Below are 18439 nucleotides of genomic sequence, written 5' to 3' on the forward strand. Positions count from 1 at the left end.
GATTTTCTTTCACTGGTGTACATCTCACTGTTTCTACTTTCTTTCTGCTACCACCATGCAGGTTATTTATAGCTTACAGTATAGACTTAGAGGTGTAGAGAATGGTTTCTTTACAAATTGCTTCTGTGCCCATCATGATGCTGTGATTAATATGACTCAAGGGCCCTGTGCCACTGAATTGATTTATTTCCAGGACTTCAGCTCTCTGCATGGGCCACCAACTTTTAAAATCCATATTGCTTAAATGTGGTGTTTCTAGACCTGCAGTGGGAGCACAGTGGCAGATCTCCAGATGCAGCAGGAGCACTTATTTATGGAGCTGAACCTGCCATACTGTTCTTCCTCTTAGCCCTCACTCACATCTGCTCTTCTTTCTGTGTTGTCTTTCGTCTATAAGCCAAAACCCTGGGGGTTGTCCTGGATGTCTCCCTCTTGCCCTGCCCCTATATCCAAACCATCAGCAAGGCCTTTTGATTCTGAGTGTAACTCCAACTTGGTCTCATCTTCCACTGCCACTCACCGGCATCAGACCACCAACATCTAACGGATTTCTTGCTCTGGGTTGGGATTCTCAGTTTAGTGCTCCAGTTTGCAAGTGAAGAGCTTTTTCTTTTTTTTTTTTTTTTTTTTGTGGTACACGGGCCTCTCACTGTTGTGGTCTCTCCCATTGCGGAGCACAGGTTCTGGACGCGCAGGCCCAGCAGCTGTGGCTCACGGGCCCAGCCGCTCCGCGGCACGTGGGATCCCCCCGGACTGGGGCACGAACACGCGTCCCCTGCATCGGCAGGCAGACCCCCAACCACTGCGCCACCAGGGAAGCCCGAAGAGCTTTTTCTAAAGTGCAAATCTGAACAAATCTCCTCTGCTACAACTCCCTGAGTCCCCCAGTGTTCCCAGAATAATATCCAAATTTCTTAACACTTCGCGATCTGCCTTTGCTCCCCGCTCTCATTTTGTTCCTTATTATTTCTCTTCTTTCACCTCTCGCCCACCCCCCCAGCCCTGCAAGCCTTGCTCTGGTAAATAACTTGAAGTCAGTCCTTGGTGGTCTGATGTCTCAGCTTTGCACATAACTTCTATTTCTGTTAGGCTGTCTTTCCATCTTTAACACTCTCTTCTCCCCAAATGAAATGTATTAAGTAGGTTGGATATGTTCAATAAATATTTGTTGAAGGACTGACCTTTGAATATCATTCTTGGAATAAGAAAAAGATTGTAACAGAATTGCAACAGTAACATACAGTTTTTTTCTCTTTCCTGAGTCCTCTATTTCTCTTGCTCTCTTGTTCATTTTGGGATTGCATTGTGTGATTTGCTACTTATTTTTTAAGAACACTGATCTTAATAATGGGAGTCAGAGCCTAAAATTATATAAGTATGTATTTACTAGGCAGAAAACATTTCCTGAGCACAAAATGTCAGGGATTAGACTTTGGTTCTGCTGATACAAATGATTCTCAAAGCACACAAGAAGAACCTGATTTCAACTGCAGGCTAGAGAGTGTTTTCGTATAATTACATGCACAATTCTTTTTTGAAAGATTTTGTAATATTCTTACTGTCAACTGTTCCAAGTATCTATTGCTGCTGTAAAAAATATTTACCCTAAAACCTAGTGGCTAAAAATAATCACCATATCTCATGATTTTATGGGTCAAAGATATGAGTAGAGATCAGCTGGGGATTTTGTGCTCCAAGTACTGGTGATTGAGACAACACAGAGAGAATTGTGCAGTGAATGAGCTGGTCTGGAGGCTCCAAAGTGGCTTCACTCTCATGCCTGGGACTGCTGGAAGGCTGGACTCAGCTAGGACTGTTGTCCAGAACGCCTGCAAGTGGCATTTTTAGCTTGGCGGACTCAGAGTAGTGGACCACCTTACATGGCACCTCATGGGTTCCTGAGACAGTGTTCTAAATTTCTTAAGGCCTGTGCCTGTAAACTGACAAAGCATCACTTTCCTTCTTTTCTGTTACTCAAAGCCATCACAAGACAGTAGAAGAAGTATTAAACAAATTGCACCCACCTTTAATCCATGACTGTGGAGAGATTTCAAGGTTGTGGTGTAGCCTTTGGACTCTTCAATGTAATTTCTCCTTTGCTCACCATTCAGAAATGGTGTTAAGAAATTCTGTTAATATTTTAATGTGTATCTTGCCAAGATGTATATTTTTGCCCAGTGTATATTATTTATTAAAAAATTAAATCACGGGCCTCCCTGGTGGCGCAGTGGTTGAGAGTCCGCCTGCCGATGCAGGGGATACGGGTTCGTGCCCCGGTCTGGGAGGATCCCATATGCCGCGGAGCGGCTGGGCCCGTGAGCCATGGCTGCTGAGCCTGCGCATCCGGAGCCTGTGCTCCGCAACGGGAGAGGCCACAACAGTGAGAGGCCCGCATACCACAAAAAAAAAAAAAAAAAAAAAAAAAAAAAAAATTAAATCACATTGTGCATTTTGTTTTACAACATTTATCTAAACAATATTTTGTGAGAATTATTTCCTATCACTAGACATTTTCCTAGTGTTTGGTTTTGCATTACTCCTTAATATGGAATAATTAATGGAATAATTCCTATTTTTTGGACACTCTTTTAAACTCTAGTATAAACAATACTGTGGTAAACATCCTTGATGCTTAATATTTGTGAGCTCTTACAAATATTTCCTTGTGTATATCCCTTATAGTGGAACAACTGAGTTAGAGGCTATGCTCAACCTTTAAGAGTTTTTTAGAAAAATTGCCATTTTTAAGGCTTTTTATAAGAATTGCCAACTTGCCTTTCAGAAATGCTGTATTGATTTGTAGAAACTCTAACACTTATATAACAAAAGTTATTGTCTTTGGCTTGTGCGGGCAATCTGTCTCCCATCTACCACCTAACTGAGCTCTAGGCTTTCTGTCAATCTAGTGAATTGATTCTTGCTGTTCAGAAAGCCACAGGAATCTCTGTCGTTAACCAGCCATCCTAAAACAGCTCCCATCTGTCCATCATTTTCTCCCACATCGCTCTGAAAACCCCAAATTAAATAAACCTGATCATAAAACCTACATGATGCTCAACTATTTAAGTAGATTCTATTTGCATTGTTGCGATTCATTAACTTCTTTGTTTAAAGGTCCACACTAGCTCACAACATCACTCAGACTAAAAACTTAAGGTTTTAAGAGGACTCTGAAGTAGTTTTACGTGAGCTGTCTCCTCACTACCTCTCTGACTTTATTTCCTGTTAATACTTTCCTCATTTGTTCTGCTTCAGTCACAGTGGCTGCCTCACTGTTCCTCAAATACTCTAGGAATAAACCTACCTCGGTACCTTTGCACTTGCGGTTCCTTTCTCCTGGATTCTTTGTCCCTAGATATGTATAAGGCACACGTCCTCACTTCTTTCAAGTCTTTACTCAAAGGTCACTTTTCAGGGAGTTTTTTTTCGGGCTACCCAGTTTAAAATTGCAATCCCTTCCCATCACTTCTCATATCCTATTCTCATATCCTATGTGTGCTTTCTTTATGTTCTTAGTGGTTATCACTCTTTGACATGCTATATGTTAGACTTTTGAATGTTATTATTGTTTGTTTCCCCAATTAATGTGAGCTCCACGAAGGCAGGGATTTTGGTCACTTTTGTTTATTGCCCTATCCCCAGTTCTAATGACAGCACCTAGCACATAATAGCTGCTCAATAAATGTTTGCTAATAAGTGGTATGTACCACCATTACTTCCATTTGCAAGTATGAGAGACTGGACTCACTCCGTGTCACAAAGGTTTTTCTTCCTCTGCTGGGATGCAGCCTGGGTGAGCTCTGTTTTCTTCTCTCCTCTGTATTCTACATGGGAACCTCATGAGTGGCACACTTATCTATGCCATTCTTCTCCTGCTCTGAAAGAACTATGCGAACCAGGACAAATGGTTTAAATTTTCTGTGTTAGGCCTTAGTACTTCTCACCTGTTAAAATAATATTTCCTTTTCTCCCTATCAGCTTATAGTTGGATTAAATGCAATAATATAAACAAAAAGCACTTAGCACATGGTACATGGCATAATTCATGTTTGAAAAAATTATGTTTTTTAGTTCTCCTTTTCTTCCTTTAGAATTTTTAAGGAAAATTCATTTAGGTAACAGCTCACTAATGCAATAAGGTGGAGTGTGGCAGTAAAAACACAAAAATAATAGTGAAATGTCTGTATTAGCTTCTAATGCAGTGTGAATATAAAACATACCAAGGTAACTTATTCTTCACAGCCTTCAATTTCCTGCCATCTTCTTCCTGGTTGTCTCTTATCTAAGGAAATTATGCTGGTGAATTGCTGAGCGTTGTCTTTCTAAGGTTGGACCTCTTTGGAAAGATCTCTCCAAATGAAGTGTCCAATTCTTTTCTTCAAAGAGAATGTTCTGGTTTGTTCAATGTAGCTCTTTCCCAGTCAAAATGTGACATCTGGATTTCCTGTCTGCTAGATAACTGCTAGCCAGTTAATTGTAGCCTGGGCAGTGTGAAGCAGATGTTTTTAGAACGTCTTTGAAATGGGGCTTTGGGAATCCTTTGGAGCTTGATTAAGGACTGCAGCATGCCTGGGGCTTTCCCTAACTGGAAGCCTGTTCTGCACGTGGACCTGCTGGGAAGCCAGGGTGGTTATACAGTCTGTGTGCATGAATGTGTGAGCATGCATCTGTGTGCCTGCGGTGCAGATTGATCAGTTCTTGGGTCTTGGGATGTTCATGGGTATAAAGAGAGAAAACCAAAGTCTCTGTAACAACCATGATGGTCTTTCTCAACCCACTTTTGTCCTAACTGTGGCTGCTTATTATACTTAGATTCCTAGGAACTGTCATTTTGTCTGACTGTATCCTTTGCATGTCACTACCAACAATTCATCTTTAATGCTCTAAATGAATATCAAAATAAAGTCAATAAGCGCTCACTTTGGCAGCACATATACTAAAATTGGAACGATATAGAAAAGATGAGCATGGCCCCTGCGCAAAATAAAGACAAGAAGATGCTCAAAGTATTAATGTTCAAAGTATAAACTTATATTATCTTCTTGAAGTAACTGAATGGATAATACTTTTCATTGCCCTTAAAATTCAGTCAAAATAATCATATAGAAAAATATGCTTTTCATAGTTGCTTTACAATCATAAACTACAACAAAACAGCTGAAGGTTAAAGGTTATGAGTATGTAATCACTATGAAAAGATGCTTAAGAATCTCAGGAAGGGGCTTCCCTGGTGGCTCAGTGGTTGAGAGTCCGCCTGCCGATGCAGGGGACACGGGTTCGTGCCCCGGTCCAGGAAGATCCCACATGCGGCGGAGCGGCTGGTTCTGTGAGCCATGGCCGCTGAGCCTGCACGTCCGGATTCTGGGCTCCGCAACGGGAGAGGCCACAACAGTGAGAGGCCTGCGTACTTCCAAAAAAAAAAAAAAAATAGGAGGTATAATGTCAACTTAGGCAGTAGATATTGACAGCGCTTCAGTTTCTTGTGTCTTTATTTAAGCGTAGGTTTTATTCTCCCTTCCTTTTCCCACACTCCCTTCCTCCCAGTTTTCAGAAGAACAGAGTGCCCATATCTTTTATAAGAATCCACACTGAGATGAGATGAAGCAGGGTACAGTTACAGTTTCGTTGTTGCAGGATTTTTGTTTTTCTTTTAAGCAGCAGATACTAGAACCGTTGGTAGGTATTAGAGCCACTGGAAGGTACATTTGTACGTTCTAGAGCTATGTGGTGACAAGTGGCTGAGAGGCCTTATGGTGTTGAGAAGTGTCAAGAGTTTGAACTTCAGCTGATCGGAGTGCCCCTACTGAGCACCTAAACTTAACAAGATATGCTTTAAAAACAGAAGATTGACTTCAGAAGCTGCTTCTCACCAGGGTGGGAGGCGGAGCGGCAGCATCTTGAAGGGAACATCTCCTTTCCTAATGTGTCTTAGTAGGTTCCGTTCTTCTTGTCACCTTGTTATGTCTGAGTACCTTCCTTTAAGCACCTCACTCTTCAGGGTTGCTTCCTGTCATCACCACTGCTCTTATCTCACTGCTCTTGCAGGGTAGCTGAGATAAGTACTCAGACGTTTTCCAAAAGGCAAAGGGAAAAATGCTGCTAAATTTCCAAACCTGTGGATTTCCTCCCATGCTTTGATTGTGCTGTAGGGAGAATGCTCATAGCTGATAGAATGCCATGTCATAAAATACCTCCCGATTTTTTGTCATGATATGAAAATATTTGAGAATTCTTTGTCAAACATCAGCAATGTCTTCTCTGGTTACTCGCTGCTTCTCCTCAGCGGTGACCATCTGGCTTAGCACCTTAAGCACTGGACTGTCACTCAGGAACTGGGTTTTAAAGATCGAGAGTTCATCTTCTGTTATTGATACCAGCTGAGCCGCCATCCAAACGTGAATAATAAACTGAACTACTCTGGAAGGTAAAGAACAGTAATAAATTCTTCCCATCATTCTAAAGTGATATAAATATATGATAAATCATGGTGGAGACCAGAGTGGAAGAAATACATTCTGAGTCCTTAGGAAGATAGATGTTTTTAATATTTTGGATTACTTTGGATCTGAATGGTTTGGCAGTTAATCCCTTGGGTGTATGTAGGTGTACATTTATGTGTATAATATTAAGCCAGTAGTTCTGAAACTTTTTACCATCAATACCCTCTTATCTTACCCTCCATAGAGACAGATCTCATATTCAAAATATTCTGGTAACTCCAAACTTATATTTGGCAATAATAATGAATGCATTCTTTTATAAAAAAATATCAGTTTCAGAACTTATGATTATTACGTAATAGCTGCTGTTATTGTGACTGTTACAACTTGAGACAGAGAAGACAAATTTAACACTTTTGTTAATCAATGAAGGCTAATTGTGAATAAGTCTCTGGTCTTGAGGAAATAATCAGCATAAGATAAATAGCTTCTTTCCTAGGTTTTGGGCCTTCACAAGTCCAGGAGCAACAGATTTAAGAGAAATTTGATAAAGCATTGGTAAATTCAGTTTTAGATGCAAGGTCTCTAGGCAAATGTAGTTCTTAAAAAATTAGAATATGATACTGTTCATATATTTTAAAAAATCTTCATGTTACCTGTTCCAGAGACTAAACTATAAATAACAGAAATATTTTGCCCATTGCTGTTATTTACCCTGATAAAATAGCTTTAGGTGAGTTAAAGCATCTTTTCTAGAGATTTTTCAGTTTTTAACATGTTTTGTAAAACTATCACAGTCATGTAATTCTCCATTCTTCATGCCTGCTGATCCACAACTGAAAACACTAGAGAGGCCTTTCTTTTCTTTAAAAGAAGCACTACTATATATATTATTCTAAATTTGTGTCCTTAAATTTTAAAAACATCAATATCATATCAATTACTGGATTTGTTTCATTTTTAAATAGTTCATTTGCACCATTTATCTATTCCTCATGCAGTGAAATTCTGTGGAGGGAGGGGGCAGTGCAGGCACTGAAGAAACATCATGATGTCAAGTTGAAATATTAAATTATAAATAATATTTATTTCTCCAGAGACTGGTTCCCCAATTACAGCATCATGCATTGGATTAGGTAATTCTAAAACACCTCCTCCGGGGCAAGCAGGAAAAAGTGTTCCAGGATACAATGGTGAGAAATTACCCTGATAACTTGAAATATGTAATGTTAATAAATTTGGTATTTTTCTGTATTTAGTGTGAATCGTATTGCTTGAAACCTACTAGGTGCTTAATAAGTATTTGATTGAGTGAATGCCTTGTATTAAAAATGTCTAACTTTTTGTGATAAATTTTGTTATTAGCCAATTTGATCAAAAGTAAGATTGTAGACTTCTAAGGACATATTCTAAATGATTGTCATAATATAAGGCAAGTTAAGCATATGTATGCAAGATTAACACTTATGGAATACATGCTAGGTACTCTGCATACATCATGCCAAGTACTCTGCATACATCTTTTCAACTAGTGCTGAGGTATATTTAATTTACCGATATTATTCCCATTTTAGAGATGAGTTAGCTGGTGCCCAGAGAGACTAAATAACTTTCCTGAGGTAACACAGCTCATTAGGTCCTGAAGACAATGCAAACCATTATGTTTTATTTTGTTTGTTTGTTTCTGTTATAAAAGCTGCAGTTTTTCCCATTATATATGCTATCTTTTAATTTAGAAGTGATGATAAAGCTTTTGAACCTTGTTGACTAAAAAAATGAATATAAAGAGTAAGGATTCTAAAAAGAAAAATAATTTCATCCTTGCTGGCAGTATGTGACCAGGAGAAACACTATCTTTTCCATATTTGTTTTTAAATTATTGGTAGTGATTATAATAGTTCAATAATCCCCTGGATTTCACCTCCTAGTTGTATGTCTTATACAAGATGACTTGTTTAAGTTATACATTGTTACACAAGTCAAACATTCAACTTCCTTATTTCTAAATGGGAATAATAGTGCTATATGCTTCATAGGGTTGCTGATGGAACACAATGAAGCACTAACATAGCACCTGCTGGTAGAAAGACTGAACTAAGTCTTAGCTAGTAGTGTCATTAATATTTCAGGGAAGCCAGAGGGCTGACTTGATTTAGTCTTACACATTCATTTTACAGACAAGAAAAATGAGGTACAGAAGTTACGTTATTTGCATAAAGTCGCACAATTTAGCTTAAACACAGCATCTAGGAACAGAATATAATTCCTGCATAGAGTTTGTATTTGCATGTAAGTTACAAAATTTAGAGATGTGTTTTTGCTTCTCTAATGTAAAAATATTACGTTTTCCTTCTAGGACAATGACTGGTTAAGGATCATTTGGTTTAACCTAGCAGATATATTTATAAAAAGGCATGTAAGATTTTTTTTTAAGGGCAAAACTAGATACTCTGTGAAGTCAGTGACTTCTCCGGGCATGGAAGGGTGAACGCAGCTTTATGAAATCTTCCCTTTGAACAGTTTTGTCATCGCTACTCCTTTTATTAGAAAAATTGCTTTTGTGTTGAACCATTTTTAGGGGCTGATGACTGTGGGAGATATTAGCTACATTCCCTTTCAGTGTTTCAGTACCATTTTCATATCCAGCTGTAAGAAAGAGTTAAAGCTTTGATGCCTCATGGAATTTCAGTACAGATGTTTCTCATTGTCTGAAAGCCATTGGCTTACAGACAGCACAGCTTAAACGCTAGAACTAAGGTATTTATAACCAAGGAAATAATGACTTTATGATGCATGATTTTTATGGTTATTCAGAGATTCAAAAGTATAATGTAACATTTAATATTATAATATTAAAAAGCCATATCCTTTTGGGAAAGGGAAGAAAATCATTTTTGTGTGAAAAACATTCAATGTAATGTAATACTTAATTTCACATTCATTGAGTATCTTATGCAAGGTTATCACTATATTTTTTTTCAAGTAATTATTGTACAACACTATGAGAAGGGAATTTTTTCCACTTTTTAGATAGGGATATGGGAGGGGTCATAGAGCAAGAATGTGTTCCAGGGCACATAGTAAATTGGCCACTGTACTGGGATTTGGGGAGACAAAGATGAATTATCATGGCTTCACCCTTAATGAGCTCACATCTAGTGAGGGACAGATACCTACACCACTAATAATTGTCAGAATAGAATTTTGAAGCAAAGTACTCTGGGAACACACAGGAGCAATTAACTTTTTCTGGGGATAATGTTCTTCTTTTCTTATAGCATTTTTCAGTAGAGTAACCTGGATGGATGAAGCCACATAAAGGATCTATTAAAGCTTAAAACATGATATATCCTTACTCTAAAGATTACTGCATGTGGATACAAGCTTTGGTCTCTTGAAATCCTTCAGGATTTTAACAGTGTAGCATAAAACACATTGGGATAATATTTGGGAAGGTTAAATTGACCTTAAAGCTCATAAGTGGATATTAAGCCTTAAATCAGAAAAAGGAGTTTGCCAGGCTTTTAAATTCTTTATTTTTATTGTTTGAAATGTGTTTTATCTGTGTTTTAACACTTTGTATCCTTTAATTTTTGAAAAGCTGAACATGTTTTTAGTATTTTTGACAGAATGGAGGGGTATTTTTGGATGGATATAAACGTAGATTTTAAAATTACCCGTGTATTTGAAATACTATGTCTTTATTTAAGGGTGATTCTGAGCAAAAATTCATTATCTAATTAAAAATTAAAAACATGTACACTTTAAATTTTCATTTTAGCTTATTTATATATGTTTGTGGTCTCACAGGAATTAAAGGATGCCTTTTTAAAGCTAGAGTTTTGGGAAACTGAATATAGAAAATTCGGAAAATTTAAGCCTTAAGTTTATGTGTTTTTATTCAATTATTTACTTATTTATTTGTTTATTTTTAATATTTTACTTTCCAGTTATGATTTTGGATGACAACATGCAAAAACTGAAGGCTCGGTGTTTAGGAAACATTGTGGTAAAGTAAGCAAAATTTGCAGTGCTACTATTTAAAAGAGCAAGAATTGGTATGTCAAATTAAGAAAAAATAGAGTGGTTGCAATGATATTACTAGTGAAGAGGTTCCAGAAAAAGCTTGTAAATTGTTTGAGAATACTCAGTGCCAGCTGTTGTAATTTTAACATGGAAGCCCCATAAAGTGGAACCAATTTAGATAGGACTTGTAAAAAGATAAATCTTGCATCTTTTAAAAAATATTTCTGATTATACAAGTAATGCATAGATGATAAAAGTAACTTAAGTACCAAAAATATAAAGAAGTATATAAAGTTTCTGTACTCTGACCCTTCAGTAATACAGTGTTAATTTTGTAATATATATGACTTTCCACTTTTTGAAATGCGTTTTAGGTTGTTGGAACAACTTGGTTTATTCTCATGTATTCCTGTTTTTCCTTAACCCTGTCTCACAAGCATTTTAAATTTTACTCTGCCTTTTAAAAATGTTTATTCCCTTTCTAGGCCTCTTAGTCTTTTTTGAATATTTATGATTATAAATAATGCAGTATCGAACATCCCTTTTGTGTTGTCTTTTCTTCTTTTCTGATAATGACAATAGTATGAATAAATTTCTAAAAGTGTAATTACTGGGTTAGATAATAGTACAATATATAATCCCTGACTCATCAAGTACCACAATTTCTTGCTAGAAGTTTTTATCATTGTTCATTTGATAGACAAAGTGCTAAAATTTGTAGTAAAAATATTCAAACGTACTTTCATTAAATCAGTACTTTAAAATTGTTAAGCTAGCAGAAGCTGAATTGGAAGTTGATTAAGCTGGAGACACACAGTATGTGACATTTTAATAATTGATACAGGTAGCTTTATTGCTTCTGATTAGCATGATATTGGCATCTCTACTGATATGCCTTAAGTAGTAGAATTTGCCAGAATGAGCTGTTATGAATAAAGAGCGTTGCATGTGGTTTTAAAAAAGTTTTATTTTCCAATTTATTTAAAAGAATTCTTATTAATTGGCATTCTCAGATTGGTATAAGATTTTTCTCAGGTTAATAAAACATTTTAAGTTCTTTGAAAATTAAATGAAAAATAGTTATTTTAAAAAGAATGTATTTTTTCAAGTAGGGATACTTTAACCTTATAAAAGGCTAATAGAGGAGGTGCACTTTATGGATATTTCTTCTCAGATTTTTTATTGTTATCAGTAAACATATGAACACTTTATTACTCTTTTAAATTTACATTTTAAGACATTGCTGGCAAATGGAAAAATTAATACTGAATATACAATTTCTATTCATATTTTTCTGAATCAGAATCCATATTAACATAGAGCTGATTGAAATCTTACCTGTGAGGGGGAAAATTGTTGGGGACAAGAGGAAGGCTTGATAAATGATTAACCTGAACAAGATTGTGGATGGATGCTTAACTAGCTTAGAGAAGCACATGGTTTGTGAGAGCTTTTAAAAGCACTCTAGCGGCTTACACTTTTACATAACCCCTAACTCTAAGTGAGTCATCTATTTCATAAAGCAATGTTTGCAAGATCCCAAAGGTGGCATTTGATGCCAGTAGAGTTTTAAACCCATCATGCATCCTGTCACTCTAATTATCAGTGGCCTCACCCCACATCCATTCAGAAATAATAAAGCACATAAACTATAATTTTTTTCTCATAGCCATTAGTGTTACTTCAAGTACTTGAAAATAACAGAACTATTTATTGCCTTAAAACATTCTGTGCTTTAGGTTGTCGCCAATTCAGAAAGATTTTCTTCCCTCTCTATTCCTAAATAGGGAATGTTATTGTACAGATCTTGGATTCTGAGATTTCATTATAAATTATTTGATGATACAATATATTATGACATGCAGTGGACTTTGATTCATCCCTTAAGTTAATAGTGAAACTAGGTATTTGAAAATATTATATATATATAATTATATTCAAAAAGTAAGGTAGAAATAATGAAAAAATGTTACCACCAAGATCTCTCTTTTTGTAATAGAACAGTCTTGAAACCTTATTTCAGGAGCTCATTTTTATCTGTGAGAGCCAGGATTTCCTTTTGAAACCCTCATCTCCAGTAGCCATTCCAGTCTAACTCATTGACCTGAAAATTTTTCATGCGTCCCAATAGCTGCTTGCAGTATGCATAGGATGTTTTTATATTTAATCAAGAAGACTTGCTTGTATCCATCTATAGCTATTCTGTATGCTTTGAAGGGACACACATCGTTCATCCAGAATGGAAAATGGCTGATGAATGCTTTTTAAGAGCACATAATAAAACATGTTTAATTGAATTAAGGGAAGGGGAAAAGCACACCTTCTTGCCTTAATAAAAATTACCATGGTTTAAAAAAGCAGTGTGTAATTTGAGAAGAGAATAATTTTTTCCATGTAGACCATATTCTAAAGGTCTGTTATCTGAAAAGCAGGGTCCTTTCCAGGGACCAGCTACCTGAGTCCCCAGAACCACTTGGTGGACTTTTAAAGGTGTTTGATGAGAGATTATATATGGTTTCCAGGGTTCACAAAATATCTGAAATTCTAATATTTAAGAAACTTGAAAAATTTATAATCAAAATGAATATATATTTAATTGAAAATCTGTAAACTTTAACATCATAACAACTTCATTGTCAATTTAGTCTTCATAAATTTTTCATTTTATTTGCAAATAATTTTTAGATTGTATTTTCTTACTTCCCATGATTCCTGAGTATGTACAGTGATTGCTAAGAAATAACAACCAATGGTGAACTATAGGTGTGGCTTCTTGCCGTATGATTTCAAAAGCAAAAATATAACCTTTTCTTTTTCAGAAAAAGTTCTAGTTTATATGGTGTATTGCTATATTATACTATCTTTGCATGGATATGAGGTGAGGCCATCAATAATAAGAATGACTCTGGGGCTTCCCCGGTGGCGCAGTGGTTGAGAGTCTGCCTGCCGATGCAGGGGACGTGGGTTCGTACCCCGGTCCGGGAAGATCCAACATGCCACGGAGCGGCTGGGCCCGTGAACCATGGCCGCTGGGCCTGCGCGTCCGGAGCCTGTGCTCCGCAACGGGAGAGGCCACAATGGTGAGAGGCCCGCGTACCGCAAAAAAAAAAAAAAAAAAAAAAAGAATGACTCTGTCCCTAAGAGGCTTAAAACGGAGCTGGCATAAAAAGCTACCGTGGGGAGAGACCGCCAGCCAGAGATAGACGTCCATTCTTCTCCATATTCATGCCCATGCTTTTCCTTATTACTTGTATAATAATTAAGTGGAATATTCTTTGAAAGAAAAATATTCCCTAATGCTACTTATGTTCACTAACTATACCTGTAGTGAGTAGAAAGAATAGAGGGAAAAAGCTGCGTAGAATATTTGAAATGTATGGGGTTCAAACTACATTAAAGTAAGTCAGTAAAAAAATTACATCTCACTGTTTTAATCCCAAATTTGTTTGTTTTTTATAAATACAGTTATAGCTTCTTGCTTCACTGTAAAATCTGTTATAAATAGTGTAAGTAACATTTGAAATTATCTTTCTCTGGCAGTTTCTTTAAAATCTGAAGCTATAATCATATTTCTAAGTTTTGCAAGGTACTAAGCATAATGATTCATTTTATCATATTAAGATGACTCATCCCCCAACCAGAAACAATGATATGTGGTGATTTTGGAAAAACCTCTTGATCCACTTCAGCTCTTTTAACTCCTTTCTTAAGGCTTTCTAGAAATCTCTGTTTTGCTCCTCTGGGGATCCCTAAGAAGGTAGACACTTAAGTGATTCCTAAACTATTGTAGACCCTAGGATGTAATAAACATGAATCTTGCAGTTCTTGTAGATTACTTGCTTTCAAAGGATTTATCTTTCTAGTAGAAGAGCAAAATGCATGCCTGCATAGTAGAAAATTCTTCTGATTTTGAAACTTACTCCAGGCACTTAATTTTGTGGGAAAGTTATGATACCTGAATTGCTATGAATACAAAATGTTCATGAATTTTAGAAGGTGCTTCTGTAATTGCAACCAGAGCTTCAAAGTGCAGAAATATGAGTCAGTAATTTCCAGGCAACACCGTGCAGGGCATGAGAGAAAAGGTTAACTGCAATGCCTTCCTCAGTACAACAGTGCTCACTGTTATTAAAGCCATAGGTCTCTGACTCTTCCTGATTCGTGGGCACACATTTTTCTCTGACCAGACACGGTTGTTGCTATTGGAAGTGCAGCTTGTCTGCCTCCCGCTGTGTCCCACTGGCCTGTGCCCTGCAGGCAGTGATGGGATGCCAGGGAGCTGGATGGCCTTGTCTAAGTGGCTTTTACTCTGGTGCCTGCCGATTTCTCAGCCTCCAGATATTGAACACTTGGTCCTTAATGATGTCTGTTCACATCCTTATAGTTTTGCAGGAGTGATTTGGTCACTTACTGTGCTGCTGTTTGGGAGAGGATCAGTACGGCTTTCCTTCACCAGTGTATCCTTTGAATAAACCAAGGATGTCGTGTAATTGTAATCCCATTCCTTTCTAAATCTCCTCTGCAGATTTTAGTATGATCTTTTATTTGTCTTACAACAACACTGTGCGGTAGGCTGTGGGACAGATATTATCTCATTTTCGACATGGAAATCTGAACATCATCGGCAGTTACACAGCTAGAACTCACATTTCTAACCCAGTTGTTTGTCTGCCCAGAGAGAAAGAAATTATGGCCTAATCAGTCTCTTCTGGGGAGATGAAAAGTAGCTTCATAGGAAAATCACAAGTAAAGCCTAAAGACCTTGTGGGAAATACTGGGAGAGCAAAGTTGGGATCTAACTCCAGAATTCTCTAGGGAACAGGAGTTTTGTCTTCAATTTACAGTATTTGTGTTGCAAATGGGGATTCCTGATGCAGCAGTGAGTACAGACCGTCCTTTATCTGGGATTGGAGGCATCTAGGAGTTTTATCTATTTCAGATTGGTCAGGGATGTTTACTTTCCACAGTGATGGACATTCTCTTCCTTCGTCAGCTATTTAAGGATTTCTCTATGATACCTCCCCCTCAACACACACACACACACACACACACACACACACACACATATACACACATACATTACTGCTGCCTCAGTTATTTCTCTTACCGCTTAAGAATGTTCTCCTTGGAAAGGGTTTCCTCTAAGAGGAACTCCTCATTCACAATTGGATAGTTTGTAACAAAACTCACCTTTTCACTCTGTTTGGGAAGAGTTAGGAAAGGTGTCACAGGGTGGTAACATTTGATCTTGTATTTGAAGGATGAGGATAGGCATTTTCTGACATATTTCTTAGTATTTTCAGAAAATTTCTTTCCTCTGCCAGTCCAATGAATTTTTATGAAGTTCCATGACCTCTGTTGAATCCACTTTCAAACAGAATTTGCACTTCACTTCACCTTGTTGAATGCTCAGTCATTATTAAAACTCTGCTCTGGAGGCCCCTCACATACTGTCCTGGTTCTCGTACAGTTGTGATTTGTTTATTTTTGTTCATGATCTTTTTTCCTTGGTCCCTCTTTAATACTGTGTTTGGCCTTGGATTTCTCCTTCCTATCCTGTAATCTCTTCCTGGATATACCCTTGCTATGTTATACTTAATTCCCAAGGTCTATAGGTATATCCAAACTTATGCAGACCTTTCTCACAGATGATATAAAAATCCCTACTGTCCCTGTTCTTCAGAAGATTTATGCAGATATTTAAAGTTTTGTGCAACAGCTGAGAAAGCTGGTGTCCTTAAAGCTTATTATTTATTTGTTTATTTATTTTGGAGGACGGCTACCTCTACTTGTAATCCTCTAGGCTTTAATTAATTATAAGAATATAATCTATATGTTACTAATTGCTAGTACCAAATTTTTTTCAGGAAGTAAGAGAAAACACAGATTATCAGGCCATCTTCTTTTAAGAATGGAGATTGCAAACTTAACCAACCTCTGGGAAGTGTAAGATTTCCTTTTCTCTCCAGTTACACCCTTACCAGAAAATGCTAAACTCTTGGTCTCACGTGTACACACTGAATTAGATACATTCTAGGCCACCAGGAAACTCAGCTCACATTTGACACACTAAGTACTAACTCATTTGGATTATTATTGCAAGCACTCAGAAGTCTGTTGTGAAGAGGCAGTGTGTGGTCGCTGGTGAACCAAAATCTTAGATTTGGGGTAGATAAAACGGATGAGACACTTCTTTAACAATATGCCCTTCTATATGCATTGTTCTTCGTATGGGCAGTGTTTTGTGTTTACGGATTTGGATCAGGATATCTGTGTATCTGTGTATCTGTGGAACTAAGGAACAACTGCTGCCACTCGACCTGGTGTGTACGTTCAAATTTATCTCAGCCTGCACCACCCTCTGTTGTCCCCAGTACAGCCTGAATATTAGTTGCCATTTATTATCACAGTTGCCTTTTTATTCTTATTGTAGGGAGGTATTTTCTTATACCCAAGCATCTGTTCAAAGAATATCCCCATGAAACACAGAAAGTACTATATATTGTGGTACATTTTTGGGGAACAGCTGAAAATTATTTCTTACTTAATATGCAAGCGGAATGCATCTCTGTCAGGTTTATTGTTCTAGTTGTATATTTTGAGTATAGTAGGCTTCACTCATTAATGTTTCCTCTTGTGGCCCATGTTGGCTTTTGATTTGTCATTTCTTCTTAGCATCCTCTTCATTTGTTTACCCTCAGCATCCTGTAAATGCTGCTAAATAAATGATTTTTAGTGGTTGCCATAGTCACATTGTATTTCAATGTTTAATGATGATTTTTACACTTGTTATAAAAATATTAACAATTAAGATTAACAGAAAAATCAGGTAGAAGGACCCGAAGGGATCACCTGCTTCAGCTTGCTGCCTTCCTGGAGGTTTAGTGATGAATAGTAACAGTGACAGCAGCAACAGCAACAATATAGCAGCATCTCTGTAGTTTTGGGTTTTTTTTTCAGGTTACAAAATGCTTTTGCATGCATTTTATGAAATTACGGGAGGTCCAGAAACGCTGAGGTAGCCTTTTTTCCTCCATCTTAAAATATTACAAAAAGAAGACCTAGCAAGGGAGGACCTATGGGTAGGCCAGACATAGAGGAAATGGGCAATCCCAGCTGAGCAGCTGGTCCCACTGGTAACAGCATTTTCTGCCTGACGGAATGTGAGAATACAGTTCAGTGTCTCAGAAGTCTAACTGGGGGTAGAAGGTGTGTGATGTTGCCTCATGTTGGCAGTAACCATGTCTACTTCATTTTCCATTTTCTCACATCTGCACTGTGAAGTCACCACTTCACTTGGTGTTTTTTTTGTGAGTACAGGAGGGTAGGGTTTTGAAAATCCTTAAGTTTTACAGTATCTAAAATTCCAAACTATAAAGCATCTAAAAAGTTTCCTGAAAATACACTGAGCGGTTATTTTCGTTAGGTAATACTTCCTACAAGGAAGCAATATGAGAATTCATTTGTTTACCTAAAGATAGATAGACAGATGGATGATAGATAAAGATTAAGCCCTTGTTGTGTGTATAACACCTGTTTCATACTACGGAGGAATGAAATATAAGAGGAAATTGATTGAAAAGAACAGATATATGCTACCTTCTACTTTATATGCTCACCTATCTTCATGTGTTCATAGGGGTGAGAAATCTCATAGGTCTGGATGCTCATGGAAAGAAAGAACAGAAGAGAGAAGAGTGAGAGGGAATTCTCAGAGTGGGGAGGCACATTGATTGTGAAGATTAAGGCTGTTCGTGGGATGTTTAATTGGAACATCTTATCACAAAGAGACTGGCAAAGGTGGCAGTTAGTACCTTGATACTTCAAAAAAAAATAGATTTATATGCCTATGGTGGAAGGATATTTCTCTCAAAAAGTAATTCGGTGATGCATTTTTGGTTCCTTTTTGCAGATGTTATGCTTCTTACTGAAACAATGTTTGATGCTAATACCTATCTGAATGCCAGATGTGT

General features: G+C 37.2%; 1 protein-coding gene across 1 annotated transcript in view; it reads left to right on the forward strand.

Annotated features, from left to right (window-relative positions):
* ACSS3 (acyl-CoA synthetase short chain family member 3) overlaps positions 1 to 18439 on the forward strand; it is a gene marked incomplete at both ends in the record, with an annotated part of 153865 nt that overhangs the window by 119461 nt on the left and 15965 nt on the right. Inside the window, 2 exons of the mRNA XM_079714394.1 lie at positions 7538 to 7633; positions 10391 to 10454. Coding sequence (XP_079570520.1) covers positions 7538 to 7633; positions 10391 to 10454 — 160 coding nt within the window. The remainder of the gene's footprint in view (positions 1 to 7537; positions 7634 to 10390; positions 10455 to 18439) is intronic.

Source organism: Hyperoodon ampullatus (genome assembly GCF_949752795.1).
Source record: "Hyperoodon ampullatus genome assembly, chromosome: 11".
Taxonomy (NCBI): Eukaryota; Metazoa; Chordata; class Mammalia; order Artiodactyla; family Ziphiidae; genus Hyperoodon; species Hyperoodon ampullatus.